This window comes from Lissotriton vulgaris, chromosome 7, assembly GCF_964263255.1.
Source record: "Lissotriton vulgaris chromosome 7, aLisVul1.2, whole genome shotgun sequence".
NCBI lineage: Eukaryota > Metazoa > Chordata > Amphibia > Caudata > Salamandridae > Lissotriton > Lissotriton vulgaris.
Window position 1 is genome coordinate 219,308,336 of NC_141695.1, and position 16,017 is coordinate 219,324,352.

Sequence of the window (16,017 nt, forward strand, 5' to 3'; positions counted from 1 at the left end):
GATAGGCTGGGTCTTAGCCATGTACTCTAGTGGCACTGGTCATGTCCAATCAATGCATCGCAGCCGTATAGGGTCAGGTCCACATCATGTCCCCCAGCTGGCTGGGCTGTGATGCAGAGCGTGTCCCATCTCAGGCTGGTGCTGTGCCCGGACAAGACCATGACCACCATCCGCCTTTGTCTGGTCCCGGCATAGATCTTGGTTAGAAGATATACGGTTGTGCTCGATGGAATAGGTCTTCGAGGAACATCTTTCTCACAGACATACCGATGACTACCACGTAAAGTCCCTGCATCAATCTGTGAAATTATGGGCCACAAATACTGAACCACACTGTAGATCATTGATGAAGTCACAGCTCACTGCAAAATGCCCATTGGCAGAACTATCGTCCCCGCTCACGAGGAAACAGCGTGCCCTACAGCTCACGTGTTTACACCGTTTCTATCTCCAGTGACACAAGCTAGCCTTTTGCTGCATAGTACAAAGATGTACCTCTTCCTCATCTCACAGGGTACCTCAGTGCGTTTACCTTACCAGCTTGACTCATGAGGTGGCTCTAACAAGTTGCAGTCGAACAAAGTCCACCATCACGAGAACTCTACTGTGACGCCAACGCTGAGGCTAAAACTGTGTCTCCTCACTCGACTCCCATACTGCGGCAGAGTTAGTTACTGTGAAAAGATGTCCACGCCTCACATGCTTCCCTGGATCATGAGATCCAGGAATGAGGTGTGAAGAAGACTCCTCGTTACTGCTTAGGGAATGATCGTGTTGTCAAGGACCTGCTCAGATCCCAGGTAATTGTCAGGTACGGCCCCTTTGATGTATGATGGTGTCTACGGGTCTTCCCTCACCTGGCGTTCCCTCCGAGGACCCAGGCTTCAAGAGCTCTCGCGCTGTCTCGCCTCCGCTACGCCAAAGGGCTTTACATTAGGCTCCGGAGACACATAATCAGCAAACTATAGCGAATCCAGAACACCGCAGTTAGACAAATTCTCAAACTGCGTCGATGGACCACGTCACTCCTGCAGTCTCACTTAAAGCTCCCTGTAGCACCCTTTGGGAGATCTGCGGACCAGGAGCTATTTTTCTGCAGTTTAAACTAGGACTCTCTCGTCGAAGGAGGATCATCAAATCCAAAAATAGCTTTGTTCTTGATCAAACCCCCTCTTTAAACAAACGATTGGGAGGGAGCCCTTTTTCTGTCTTGACATGCTAGCTATGGAGCACACTCAAAAGAAAATAAAGGTAATAAGCAATCACCTGGAAACCACAAAAGGTTTCCCAAAAGCAATTTAAATGGAATCAATTTACAAAAAATACTTCAAGAGCAGCTTCACATGGATTTGCAAACTACACTCATAGGTCAGACTGTTTCGCTTGTGCAACAAAGGGTTGAGAAATTTGACCGTGAACGTATAGGAGCAATCCTCCAAACCTCACCGACCGCATGAGGACATACAACCCATAACAGCCACACCTCGATCAACACTCTTCCAACCATGAGCAAGACGTAGAGTAAATACTTACCCACGGGCTCTGAGACTCATTTGAGGTGAAAAAACACTCAATAAATACCACTACAATAACATAGAAGAGTTCCAAAGCCCGTGCAGTAATCCCAATGAGCACAGGAGGCAAAAGCGCCTTGGTGGAGGACCTGATGGTTTACAAAAGCACCTGGGATGGATTCCTCTTGCAATGAAGCAAGGGCCAAAATACAAAAGTCCTGTGCAAAATACAGACAACCCTCTGCGTGGCGTCCAATTTTAAGGCAACCAGTAAAAGATGGGTCAATATCAGTGAATTGTGTTCCTAGATATTTTCAGCCTAAGTAGAGTTTTGAATGTGAGGTAAGTACCAAAGAACATGCTCGGCATATCTGTACAAAGGGAATGTAGATAGAGCGAGCCTCATAAAAATGTGGCAGACCCAAGGAAAGGCTCTTAAAGAAGATTGCTGGTGGAGAAGAACCCTGTTGTGATACATTTGGATTTGTAGAGGGTTCATGGTATCTTTCCGCTTCTGTTCAGCAATTTGCAGACGAGGAGGCGTAAAATGAGCTAGTGAAGTCCATGAGGGTTGTGTCTGGTGACAGTATAATCGCAATACCCAAGTCTTGAGACTTTCCCTAAACTTCCTGAGGTCTACCATGAGATGAAGACGAAAGGCAGGGATTTCCAAGTGTTAATTCTTGTGAGAACCAGGACCTGCTTCTAAAAAGTTTACATCTCCGTAGTCGAAGACTCCGTTTTGGAGGTCTCTCTTCAGTGTCTCGTCACATGGCATGGAATCCACTGCTTTTTAAATAATCACATGCCTTGTTGTGCATAACTGGGGAAGCGGGAGGTAAATCGAAGAGGGTTTGGAAACCACAGTGACCTCTGGGATAAGCGAGAGACATTTATCAATAAGAAGCCATGGAGACGACATGTAACGAGGAGAACGATGGAGCAAAAGTCAGGGGTCTATAGAGCGGATCTAGGCCAGTTCCAGATGGTCATTCCATCACAAAGCAATGACAGCCTGAGGTGTTCAAAGAAATCCAGATGTTGACTCTTGGTCACGATCCGCCCTATTGAAAACACGTGTTATCCGCCTACGGTGGCGATCAAGGCTGAGAATGGGAAACTATACCATTTTTAAAAAGATGGGAACTAGGGTGAGCCTTGTAGGCAATCACAAAAAACATCAACCAGCTCGAAGAAGACTGGTCCCAGGGACTTCACTGCACACACAAGAGAACAATGATGTGAGAAGATTAACTGCAAAATGGACCCATGGCCAGTAGTTTGAGGAAATGTTGAAAGCAACCACATGTCAACACGAATAAGAGTACAGACGCCTTGAATGCAAGCCGCCACCAGTCCCAAGTCATCAAAACCCCAGTGGAACAGGTGTGAAAAGATTCATGGCCCTGAAGACCGCCCACAAAGGGTCTCATCTCCAAGGTCACTGCTTTTCAAAGCAGCTTTGATAGGCGAGAGGGGTTCAGAGGGGGTTTAGTTGGTAGATTTTAGGGCAAGAAATGTTTTTCAAAATAACTGTAAAACTCATAAAAAAGTTTTGTTTATTATGCCTGAAAGTGTACATGTAAATTGCAACCAAAACAGGAAAGGACACACCTTCTCACAAAAACAATCTTTTTAAACTGGGACATGAAAGAGCAATACGATGTTAGCAATTACTGGATTCCCTCACTGAAAGAAGACTGAGATGGGGCAGTGACCAGAGCTCACTGGATACCCTCACTGAAAGAACTACGATGGGGCAGTGACCAGAGCTCACTGGATACCCTCACTGAAAGAACTACGATGGGACAGTGACCAGAGCTCACTGGATACCCTCATGGAAAGAAGACTGAGATGGCACAGTGACCAGAGCTCACTGGATACCCTCACTGAAAGAAGACTGAGGTGAGACAGTGACCAGAGCTCACTGGATACCCTCACTGAAAGAAGACTGAGATGGGACAGTGACCAGAGCTCACTGGATACCCTCACTGAAAGAAGACTGAGATGGAACAGTGACCAGAGATCACTGGAGCCCTCACTGAAAGAAGACTGAGATGGGACAGTGACCAGAGCTCACTGGATACCCTCACTGATAGAGAACTGAGATGGGACAGGGACCAGAGCTCACTGGATACCCTCACTGAAAGAAGACTGAGATGGAACAGTGACCAGAGATCACTGGAGCCCTCACTGAAAGAAGACTGAGATGGGACAGTGACCAGAGCTCACTGGATACCCTCACTGATAGAGAACTGAGATGGGACAGGGACCAGAGTTCACTGGATACCCTCACTGAAAGAGAACTGAGATGGGACAGTGAACAGAGTTCACTGGATACCCTCACTGAGAGAGAACTGAGATGGGACAGTGACCAGAGCTCACTGCATACCCTCACTGTAAGAAGACTGAGATGGGACAGTGGCCAGAGCTCACTGGATACCCACACTGAAAGAGAACTGAGATGGGACAGTGAACAGAGTTCACTAGATACCCTCACTGAAAAAAAACTAAGATGGGACAGTGACCAGAGCTCACTGGATACCCTCACTGAGAGAGAACTGAGATGGGACAGTGACCAGAGCTCACTGGATACCCTCACTGAATGAAAACTGAGACTGGGCAGTGACCAGAACTCACTGGATACCCTCACTGTAAGATGACTGAGGTGGGACAGTGACCAGAGCTCACTGGATACCCTCGCTGTAAGAAGACTGAGGTGGGACAATGACCAGAGCTCACTGGATACCCTCACTGTAAGAAGACTGAGATGGGACAGTGATCAGAGCTCACTGGAGACCTCACTGAAAGAAGACTGAGGTGGGACAGTGACCTGAGCTCACTGGATACCCTGACTGAAAGAAGACTGAGATGGGACAGTGACCAGAGCTCACTGGATACCCACACTGAAAGAGAACTGAGATGGGACAGTGAACAGAGTTCACTAGATACCCTCACTGAAAGAAAACTAAGATGGGACAGTGACCAGAGCTCACTGGATACCCTCACTGAGAGAGAACTGAGATGGGACAGTGACCAGAGCTCACTGGATACCCTCACTGAATGAAAACTGAGACTGGACAGTGACCAGAACTCACTGGATACCCTCACTGTAAGATGACTGAGGTGGGACAGTGACCAGAGGTCACTGGAGCCCTCACTGAAAGAAGACTGAGGTGGGACAGTGACCTGAGCTCACTGGATACCTTGACTGAAAGAAGACTGAGATGGGACAGTGACCAGAGCTCACTGGATACCCTGACCGAAAGAAGACTCCGGTAGGACAGTGACCAGAGCTTACTGGATACCCGGACCGAAAGAGAACTGAGATGAGACGGTGAACAGAGCTCACTGGATACCCTCACTGAAAGAAGACTGAGATGCGACAGTGACTAGAGCTCACTGGATACCCTGACCGAAAGAAGACTCCAGTGGGACAGTGACCAAAGCTCACTGGATACCCTCGCTGAATGAGAACTGAGGTGGGACAGTGACCAGAGCTCACTGGATACCCTGACTGAAAGAAGACTGAGATGGGACAGTGACCAGAGCTCACTGGATACCCTCACTGAAAGAAGACTGTGATGGGACAGTGACCAGAGATCACTGGATACCCTCACTGAAAGAAGACTGTGATGGGACAGTGACCAGAGATCACTGGATACCCTCCCTGACAATACTGTGGCATGAAATAGCACAGTGACCAGAGATCACTGGGTGCCCTCACTGTAAGAAGACTGAGAAGAGACAGTAACCAGAGCTCACTGGATACCCTGACTGAAAGAGGACTGAGATGGTACAGTGACCAAAGCTCACTGGATACCCTCACTGAAAGAGAACTGAGATGAGACAGTGACCAGAGATCACTGGAGCCCCCACTGAAAAAAAGACTGAGATGGTACAGTGACCAGAGCTGACTGGATGTCCTCACTGGATATCCTCACTGAAAGAAGATTGAGATGAGAGTGACCAGAGCTCACTGGATACCCTGACCAAAAGAAGACTCCGGTGGGACAGTGACCAGAGCTCACTGGATACCCTCACTGATAGAGAACTGAGATGAGACAGTGACCAGAACTCACTGGATACCCTCACTGAAAGAAGACTGAGATGAGACAGTGACCAGAGCTCACTGGAGCCCTCACTGAAAGAAGACTGAGATGTTACAGTGACCAGAGCTCACTGGATACCCTCACTGAATGAGAACTGAGGTGGGACAGTGACCAGAGCTCACTGGGTACCCTGACTGAAAGAAGACTTAGATGGGACAGTGACCAGAGCTCACTGGATACCCTCACTGAAAGAAGACTGAGATGGGACAGTGACCAGAGATCACTGGATACTCTCCCTGACAATACTGTGGCATGAAATAGCACAGTGACCAGAGATCACTGGATACCCTCACTGAAAGAAGACTTAGATGGGACAGTGACCCGAGATCACTGGGTACCCTCACTGTAAGAAGATTGAGGTGAGACAGTGACCAGAGATCACTGGGTACCCTCACTGTAAGAAGATTGAGGTGAGACAGTGACCAGAGATCACTGGGTGTCCTCGCTGTAAGAAGACTGAGATGGGACAGTGACCAGAGCTGACTGGAGCCCTCACTGGGCGCACAGTGACAAAAAATGACACCGTGTTCAGATCTCACAGATAGCCTCACTGAAAGCACCGTGAAACAAAACGGCACAGAGACCAGAGCTCACTGGATACCCTCACTGAAATTGCGGCCTGAAATCACAAGTAATCCTTACTAAGTGAGCCCTATGACGTCAGAGCGCACTCCGAGTGCCATCAATTACTATCCTGTGGCATCTCTGCTAAAAGTGCAATGTGGCATCAGGGCTCACTGAATATCAAGAAAGAAACTGCCCCGTGACGCCAGCGTTGACTGCGTATTCTCGTGTAAACTGACTTGTGACGTCAGAGCCAGTGATCACTGAGTATTCTGGAATAAACTGCTTTGAAAAGTCAGAGCTCAAGTGACAACTTCGCAGAAACTGAGAAGAAACGCTCACTGCCCCAAGTTCTGCAAATCTTCACAACACCTACACTCACATCACAGCATTAAACATGAGCAGGCAGGCATTATCCACACTCCACCTAACGATGACATCAGACCACAAGGTCAGATCACTAACGCACTTCACAATATCAAGCCACCTGTTGTTACAGTCTAATGATTATGTCATCGGTGCAGAAAAGAGAGCACAGCAACACTTGATTAAAGGTGGGGGGATGGGGAGCTTAATAACTGCGCGATCGCCCTTGCACGGTGGTGGGGGCTTTGAACCTCTCTGGCACACTGTGACGCGAGAGCCCACGTGCCGTTCCACCGGAAGCAGCTTTGGACCACCAGAAGTGAGGAACCGCAGTCTCGGTGCATCGAACCGTGACGTCAGGCCAGTAGATAGCAGACAGTGCGAGATCACACGCACCGCCTGTTCTCACGACGCACCTGCGCCGTGCATGACTGAACAGAGAAATATGTGAACTACTGGTGTGCATGGGTGAGGGGGTAAACATCCAGTGGAGAGACCTAAAGAACCATTTTTATTCAGTAGCGGGCTAGCATGCCTCGGGCAAGTAATGGAAAGGCTCCCGCCCCTGGACTGCTGTTGTGGTAGAAAAATACAGCGATTCTCCGGGTTCCATCGGCCCCGGTGCCACTGCACCTGCTGCACCAGTGGTCGCCACGCCCCTGTTTTGTGGAGGAACGCCTTTTCTCACTAGAAGGGTGTACGGATACACACGCCACCGGTGCCTTCAACACATCCATAAATAATGCAGGGCTCCCACATACACTGCAGAGGCCGCGCGGAGAACACATTTATCACAGGCCTGCGGGGGCGAGAGGAGGGGGCGGGGAGAGCACGAGACACGACGCGGGGGGCTGCTGAGGCGATGGGGTAGAGTGCGGGGAGATTACGGAGCAGAAGGTGGAATGGAGAGAGGGGGTTCAGAAGGGGTGGGGAGCAAGTGGGGAGGGAGGAGGCGAGCGCCCAGAGGCGATGGAATAAATCAGTCGAGCGCTATATAGGAGTGTCAACATTCATTCATTCGGCGTGGAGAAGAAGGGGAGGTGGGGTAAAGATGGTGGAGGTGTAGAGGGCGGATGGGGAAAGCGCAAAAGATGGGGGCGAGCATATATGAAGAAAGCCGCAGAGCCGAGGTGCTATGAATAAAACTAGCCCCGAAAGGGTCGTCACAGGAGACCCCCTCCCGCTGACCAACATGAGCTCCACCAAGGCCCTCTGTACCCATCCCCAGACCTGACCGAGCAGCCCCTGGCGTACCCCGTTATAGAGGTGGGGGGCTCTGGGTGTGTCCGACAGTGCCCCAGGGAGAAGATGCAATGAATCGGGGCATTGACAGCTCCGTGCAAGGGGAAGAGGCCCCATTCCTCCCTGCTCAGAGGACACTGGGCCCTGCGAGGGGCCACACGGCAGGCCCGTCACTACGCCCCTCATTGCCAACCAGCACACCCGACAGTCCACGGGAGAGGACATGAACTGACAGTCTGCCCACGGGTACCCCCTTTAAACAACCCACACCCCTCCAGGGAATCTGCAGAGGCGGCCTTGAGACCGTACCACCCTGACCTCCAAAGTGGGGGTGGGCGGTGGCAGAAACAGCAAGGGCCTGCGAAGACAAGCGGGGTTCACACCCAGCGGGGGAAGGCCCCGCATCCCCGCAGAGAAAGGACGTGCGCACAGAGCAGCGCTCACCTCGACCCCACCCACCCCTACAGACAGCGCCCAGAAGAGACAGCGCAGGCTGCTAGGCGCACACTGGCCTAAGTACTGGGGGGCTGTTGAGCCTGGCGGGAGCAATGGGGGACTCAACCCCCCCCCCCAACCTATACTGCATGATATGAGGTAAGGTTCGGTAGTCGGGTGCAGCCCCCCCCCCCCCCACACCGAGAGAAGAGGTAATGGCACCCACAGTCAGGAGGTGACCCCGTGCTGCCCCACACCCACCCTCTCAAAGCGGGTTTTCCGGGGGGGGGGGGAAGAGACTCATCCTCGGGTATCACTTTCGAGATCCCGACTGATGCTTCTCCTGTAAAACGGGACAGACAGACACGCACCCGCCCTCGTCCTCAGGTAAACCATCCTCGGCGCACGGGCTGCGGCACACAGCGCTGCTCGGAATCTAGGGGTTCCTTGGGGGTGGGGGGCGTGGGACCCGCCCCTCGCTGGCAGCCTGCCTTACGGATGCCATTTCTAGGTCGATCACCGTTTCGGATGAAGGGGTGACCTATAAATGCCCGGGGCCTCCTTCAACAGGATTTATTTTTACTAAAATGAGGATGTAAACATAAAAAAACACATGCCCAAAATCACCCCATCCGCTTCTGAAACATACCAGCCCTGTTTACGTAATGAGGGGGGGGGGTGTCTTACCTGCCCGGGGGCCGGCAGTCCCAAGCACACGCCATAAACGAAGAAAAGCAGGAGGAGGGTGGTCGCAGGCCCCGCCATGCTGCCTGTGGGGGTGCTCGGCGTGGGTTCTAGAGCGGGGGGTTCTAGCGCCGGGGTGGGGGAGCCGGGCCTCTGTGCGCCGAGCCTCCTGTCTGCAGTGTCTGCTTCGTACTGTTCAGTGCTGCTGATAAAGAGCGCCTCGCTCCCCCCTCCTCCTCCTCGGCACAGAGGAGCTCGCAGAGGAAGGCCCTCCCTCCTCCCAGGCAGGGATGCAGCCCCCCCTGCAGGCAGCCGAGGGGCACTGGCGGGCGTGGGGAGGGTGTTCGAGAGGGTCACCCGGGTGCAGGGTGTCTGCCTGGGGTGCTGCTGGTCTAAGGGGCGCGAGGAAATTAGGTGGGTGGGGTGTACTGGGCAGATGTTTGCAGGAGGGGAGGAGTGTGTGCGGGGGTGGGAGTGTCTGCCAGAGAGCAGGGTAGATTAAAGGGCTGGGGTGGGTTGGCAGAGCTGGAAAAGGTGGTAGAATGGGTGGGGGGTGCAGCAGGAGGTGGGCGTCTGCCCGTCTAATGTGCAGAGCACCGGCAGGTCTGCAGGGGTCACCCAGAGTGACATGCCGCGGCCCGGGGGCGGGAACCAGAGCTGCCAGTACCAGACACAATTATAGGCAACAAGCAGATGTGTCAAAGTGAGAGATGTGTGTTCATCTGCGCGTGCCACTCCAGCCCTCTGCCTGCGGTAGAGAGAGCGCCCGGGGGCAGGGATCGCTGTCTCTCCTCGTGTCTGTCATTCTGTCTGTCTTCTTGTTATTTCCATCTTTCTTGTGTGTCAGCCTCTGGCCCTATGTGTCTCAGCTTTGAATTGAATTGAAATCGCTTTTATATAGTGCTAACTACCAGGGCTTTAAGTGGATTGACAAAACAAGGAGATCTCTCAAAGGGGCGTGGCTTAAAATACTTAAGGCAAAACTCGGTGTATGGCACAGTGTGCTATCCGATTGGCATTTTGCTGCTTCTGTCATTGCACCTTCAACAAGTCGGGGCTATTGCCTTTGCCAATGGGTGTTAGTTGTGCAAGATATACAGGGCCGGTTCTATGATTTGGAGGTCCTGGGCCAAAAGTGAATGTGCGAGGCCCTTCTAATTTACTTAAGCGACCCTATTCAGAGACACCGCGGGAGGCCCATTGTACAGGATTTTGGCGCCCCCACAGTTTTAACTTTCAGCCCACAAGCAATTCTCACACCTCCAGCCTGATAGGTGTAAGCATTGCTTGTGGATATGAGTTAACACTGTGGGGCGCCAAAATCCTGTACAATGGGCCTCCTGGGCTCCTGCAGTGTCTCTGAATGGGTCTCCTTGCAATTGGGACAAGGGGAAGCTACTCCCTCACCTATGCTTCCAGACACCATCCCTGAGAGGCCAGGGAGGGCGGCCCCTCCCATGACCTTAATTGCAAGGAGACAGTGAAACAACAGGGCACATGATCTTTTCAGGGCCCCATGCTGGTGGGCTGAGTGCGAGGCCCTGGGCGGCTGCCCACGCTGCCTACGCCTAGCGCCTGCCCTGAAGATAAATAACCAGGGCACAAGTCGCATAAAAAGAAGTGGGGGGACGCTGTCACCGGAAGTGATGTCACAACAGGAAGTGACGTCACAAAAGGTGCCGAGCTCCACGTCCCAGAGAGGCCAAAGAGTGAAGTCCACCTGTTTGGCAGGGGGGGCAGTGTCCCCCCAGTAAAATAAGTGGGGGGACGCCGTCCACCCGCGTGGTACCCCGACTCGAGCCCTATAAATAACCAATAAATATGGCTTCATTGTGTATAACATTGAAAATATTTCAGTTCTGAAATGAAGGGACTGTGAAAGAACTTTAAAGAGTCTCTTTGAAATGACCTCAAAGGCAGTGAACTCGTCCCTGCACCTGCTGTTTAGAATTGCCGGTGCTGATCACCAGCAGGACCCGGCCCACTTAAAGCCCTGCTTACTACCCATATGAGACGTTGAAGCACTTTACAGCCAGTAGCACGCTATCCGTCAGTCCCAAAATATTGGTAAGTCCATTGGTTGTTGGGGTTGGTCTTGTGCTCTCAGGAAAGTATGTGGCCTAATGGCTAGATTCAACCCTAAGGCGGAGGTGCGTCGCCTCTCTGCTTTGCCGTAGTGAAATAAAGGAAACATGAACTGCTAATAACTTGAGGCTATTATTTTATGTTTTCCTGCCGCAGCAGCTGTGCTGGGCAGGGTGGGGCTGCCCTGTTCTCAGAGAAGGGGCAGGAGTGGTTTCTCCACTACAAGTGCACATGAATGATTGGCCGGCAGTCTGGGGCCGGCCAAACAGTCATGCGCACTTTGCATGTTCTCCACCCAGAATGCATTACAGCCTGGGTGGAAAACATGCCAGGCTCCCACTGGCTGTCGGTGCTCAGACCAATCACAACTCTGCATTGCAGCATTGTGATTGGCTATGGGGAGCCAGGGCGCTTCCTGTTCCGGCCGGTAGAGGCGTCAGACCAGAGATGGAGGAGAGACGAGGCAATCAGGTACTTTTATTTATTTATTTTTTTACACCCTTTCCTCCCCAAGCTCCTCCACACCCGATCCGTGCCGGGGACAGTGCCCGAAGCTGGGGAACTGGGTTTGAGTCTCGGCAGGGGAGCTCAACATCCTGTGAATTTGGACAAATCACTTGATCTCCCCATGCTTAACAACATGAATGTGTCTGTAACACAACTGCTGCTCATATAAAGTGCTCTGAAACCTTTGGGTTGATTTTTTGGTATATAAAACAAACACAAAATCCATGCATTTACTCCCGTTTCTCTGTGGCACATTAATGACTTGGGTTTGATCTTTAGAGGGGCAATGTGAGAAGCAAATGGCTGTTGGAATGAATAGATATTGTTAGGTTGCAGGAATACGGTTTCAAAGAAAGTAAGATTAAGACAGACAGGCTCCTGACTTAGTCTATATACACAAGAGACATGTAGAATATGACATATATAGACATTTATTCAAAATAAAGAAGGGAGGAAAAATGGAAAAGCCAATTTTTTATGCAGGGTTTTAAGAATATAGCAGATTCAGCTTTCTGCGGCAGCAAGCAATCTGCGGATGTACGACTGTGGAAATAAATAGTTTTACATTTTACTCTAAAGGAGTACGGCTTTCAACAATCTTTCTAGAGACACTTTATCTTTAGAAGAGGTGGGAGATACTTGGTTCGCTCTGAAAAGCAATCTCAGTGTTGTTAAGACCCCTTTACGAGCGAGCGAACATCAAGCAGTTCGACATTTACCTGTAATTACCATTTGATGACCTCATTGAGAAAGCTCTTGTGCACATCACTCCACTGTAGCTACAGCAAATATGGGCAAACACAGAAAGGACACCTGTGTGTACCTACTACAGCAATACGAATTTAGCATGTTACTACGCATGCTATTACATTGCGTTCTATTACAAGGCAGTTGTTACAACAACCGCATTGTTAAAAAGCATAGGACCCGGAACCCCCAGCATGTCCCCTCCCCAGCCCACAATACCCTGAACACACAAGTACATCAACAACAGAGATTTGCGTGGGTTAAAACGGCCATGTTTAATACACATACCACATAAACATGACAAAGGAAGTTCAAATGCATAATTAGCAAAAACACAAAACACTTTTATATTGACATTCAAGATTGTAAAACCCCCAGCACTAAGGTGGGGGGAAAGGGGGTGGGGCGGAATTCCTGACTCACATCTCCAAAGCTGAGCCTCCTGCGCAAGGTGCAACCCACCTGCGCCCTTGAGTGGTGGGCCCCACTTCTGATCCTTGTCCGCCATTCCGGGGCCCACCCCCCGACCACCAGGCTGCCCAGGAACCCAGGAGGCTCGAAACCTGTCGCCCTAGCCTACCCAGCCGGTGGTCACCTTTTCCCAGCGGAGAGCTTACCGTCTCCCCCCTCAGTGCTGGCCTAGGGAGTACACAGGGCGGACTCCCATCCATTCTGTGAGTAAATGTCACTGTTCGACGGTCTCTTTACCGCCACAAGGGTGACCCAGGCCCTTAGGTCTGTCACCCTCCCCACCTGCGTTCTGCACAAAAGACCATAGTCCCCTGATCCAGGTATCCGTGCCCAAGTCCGACAAGTGTACTCCATCCTGATGGTACATTGCTTCCCCCGAGATCATCTTGTGTGGAATCAGACACAGGCGGGCCTTCTCTGAGCACAACTTGGCCAATTCCCCATTAAGCCGCCTAACCAACACGTTCAGGGATCTCGCCCGCACTCCGGGGCTCCCTGTCCTGCGTGGGATCATCCAAGACCAGGCAATTCTGGGCAAAGGAAAGATACGCCCCAACCACGCAAACTCTGTCAACAGTGCTTCCTTGACCGCCAGCTGTCCCCGATCTACCATGTTTTTTCCTCCCAGGTGGATGATGATCAAATCCGGGGTCCTCTGCCCTTCCTGATTTCAAATCTCCTCCATGAGCCGCCGCAGGTGCCGAATTCGCAAGCCCCCAACGCCCGCCACAGGAATTCCGTCCTTCTTAAGCCCGCCGGCTTCTCGACTCACCGCTGCTGCAACCGCACTGTGGCGCGCCGCACGAACGAGTGCCCCAGTACCCACACCACCTTTGCGGGCATACTACTGAATAGGAGAGAAATGGAAAAGTCAACACAAGCCTTGGAAAAATATCATCATTTAGTCACAACAACTCAGGCCTTATGTACCTCCTGAAACAATTGGACGACCAGTGCCCGACCCTTTTCACCGTGTTGGATGGCAAGCCCGCCCCTGCCGCTAAGGTGGCGGCCCCAATCCTGAAGGAGTGCGAAGAGTAACCCGAGGCCCCCAATCCTAACTCGGCTAAAGCCAACCCCAAGACCACCTTAAATTGGTATTGGTAAAGACAATCGCCCTGTTCATGTATGAACAAGGCTGCCCCCCCCTGCTGGGTGCAGCGCTAAATATGCCCGCAACTGGGTGACTGGACAGGCAATAACGCCGGGTGTTGGGTTTAGCTGAATGGTAGCCCCCTTTCCACCCTGATCAGCTTTGGACCTTCTCAGGGTCACTTCCAGGCGCCCCGGGGATAAACTGGTGTCCCTTAACTGCAGACCCCTCCCCTGATCGGACCTAGATGACCCCACGAGTTCGCATAGCCTAAAGGCACCATAAAAGGCCAACGTGAAGGCGGCCCCAAACAGCGTGCATTCAAAGTGTGAAGTACAGACCTTGGGAAGGGATACTATGATGATAGATAGGGTTGCAATATCCAGGGGCCTCCGGCGATCCCGTCTGGGCCCCTCCAGCCTAGCCCAACCTGCCAGGGCCTTTCTTACCACAAAAGAGGCGCTCGGGTCGCTTTTCCCCGCTAATTTAGCAAAGAAACCTATTGCTGAAACATGGGCCCTCGCATACGACACCGCCCTGCCCTGGTCCCGTAGGAGTTGAAGGAAGTCATATATCGCTTCATGAGAAAACAATTCAGGAATACCGGCCCCCTGCACGAACAACCTGTAGGAATGTAAATGCTGTTGGTATGCTCTCCTAGTGCTATCGCTCAGTGAGGCACCTACCAGCCCCGCTAGCGCGGGAATCCAATCGTCCACAGTGATGAAGGGAACCCTGTCATCTGCTCTTCTGCTTGGGGGTGAAATCTCCGGAAGTCCTGTAACTTGGAACGAGACAGAGCATCAGCACTGTGATTGTCAACCCCAGGTATGTGTGCCGCCTTAAACGTTAAATTCAGTCTCAGACATTCCAACATCAAGTGTTTCAACAATCTCAAAACATGCCTACCCGAGGCCCCTTGCCTATTGATGGCTTCCACCACTGCCATGTTGTCAGACCAGAACACCACTGACTTATTCCTGAAGCGGTCGGCCCATATGGCTACTGCTACTACAATTGGGAAGAGTTCCAGGAAGGCTATATTCTTAGTCAAGCCAACATCATGCCACTCTGCCGGCCACTGCGCCCACACCAGGATGGACCGAGAATGGCCCCGAAGCCACTGCTGCCGGTGAGTCTGTAAACAGGCCCAGTTCTGCGCTATACACTTGTGGAGCAGGCCACACTACCTTTCCATTGAAGTCTTTCAGAAAAATTGCGCCACACCATGAGGTCTTCCTTAACCTCGGCCCTAAGGCGCACGCGGTGGTGCTTCTGAGACAGCCCGCCCATTGCCCTGGCAATAGACCTAGAGAAAGGGCACCCCATGGGAATGATCCTAAGAGCAAAGTTTAGCTGACCCACCAGTACCTGTAACTGATGCAGAGTCACCTTAGGTCCTACTAGAGCTGCATCAATGGCCTGAGAGAAAGCCTGAACCTTGTCGAGTGGCAGCCTACACTCCCCCGCCACTGTGTCAATCTCAATGCCTAGGAAGGTCATGCATGTATCTGGGCCCACTGTCTTACCTGGTGCCAGGGGCATCCTGAACTCTTGAAAGAAGGCCACTAGCTTCCCCAAGGCCCAGGAGCAAGCCTCAGAGGCAGCCGGACCCATAACCATGAAGTCATCCAGGTAGTGTACAACCTCCTCATACCCAATCCTGAGTGTATAAACCCATTGCAGAATGGAGCTGAAAGTCTCAAAGTATTTGCAAGAAACTGCACACCCCATGGGCATACACATGTCATAGTAGAATTGGTGGCTCAGCTGAACACCCAATAGATGATAATCCCCTGGGTGTACTGGTAGCAGGCGAAAGGCTGATTCGATATCTGTCTTGGCCATGATATCCCCAGGCCCCAAGTCCCTCAACTTCTGCAACCCAGCATCAAAGGAAGAGTAAGTCACTGAACACAGGGAGGGGTCGATGGCGTCATTAACTGACGCCCCCCTTGGTGCTCAGAGGTTGTGGATCATCCTAAACTGACCCTGCTCTTTTTTTGGTACCACCCCTAGAGGAGAACAAAGATACCCTTCCGAAGGGGGGGAAGGGGCCTGCCACCCGACCCAAAGCGCGCTCCTTCTCCACTTTCTGTGCCACTACCGTGGGGTGCCTGTCCGCTGAAAGCAGATTGTTACATTGTCTGACTGGAGACACGCCCTGGGCCGGGATGCGAAACCCCTCTGACAAACC

General features: G+C 51.8%; 1 protein-coding gene across 2 annotated transcripts in view; it reads right to left on the bottom strand.

The window, feature by feature from the left end:
- APLP1 (amyloid beta precursor like protein 1) overlaps positions 1–9,365 on the bottom strand; it is a 244,753-nt gene extending 235,388 nt beyond the window's left edge. The window contains exon 1 of one of the 2 annotated variants that reach the window (XM_086929990.1): positions 8,921–9,365. In XM_086929990.1, coding sequence (XP_086786116.1) covers positions 8,921–8,998 — 78 coding nt within the window. In that variant the 5' untranslated portion in view covers positions 8,999–9,365. The remainder of the gene's footprint in view (positions 1–8,920) is intronic. The other variant, XM_086929991.1, reaches the window with a different exon arrangement.
- Between the last annotated feature and the right edge of the window lie 6,652 nt (positions 9,366–16,017).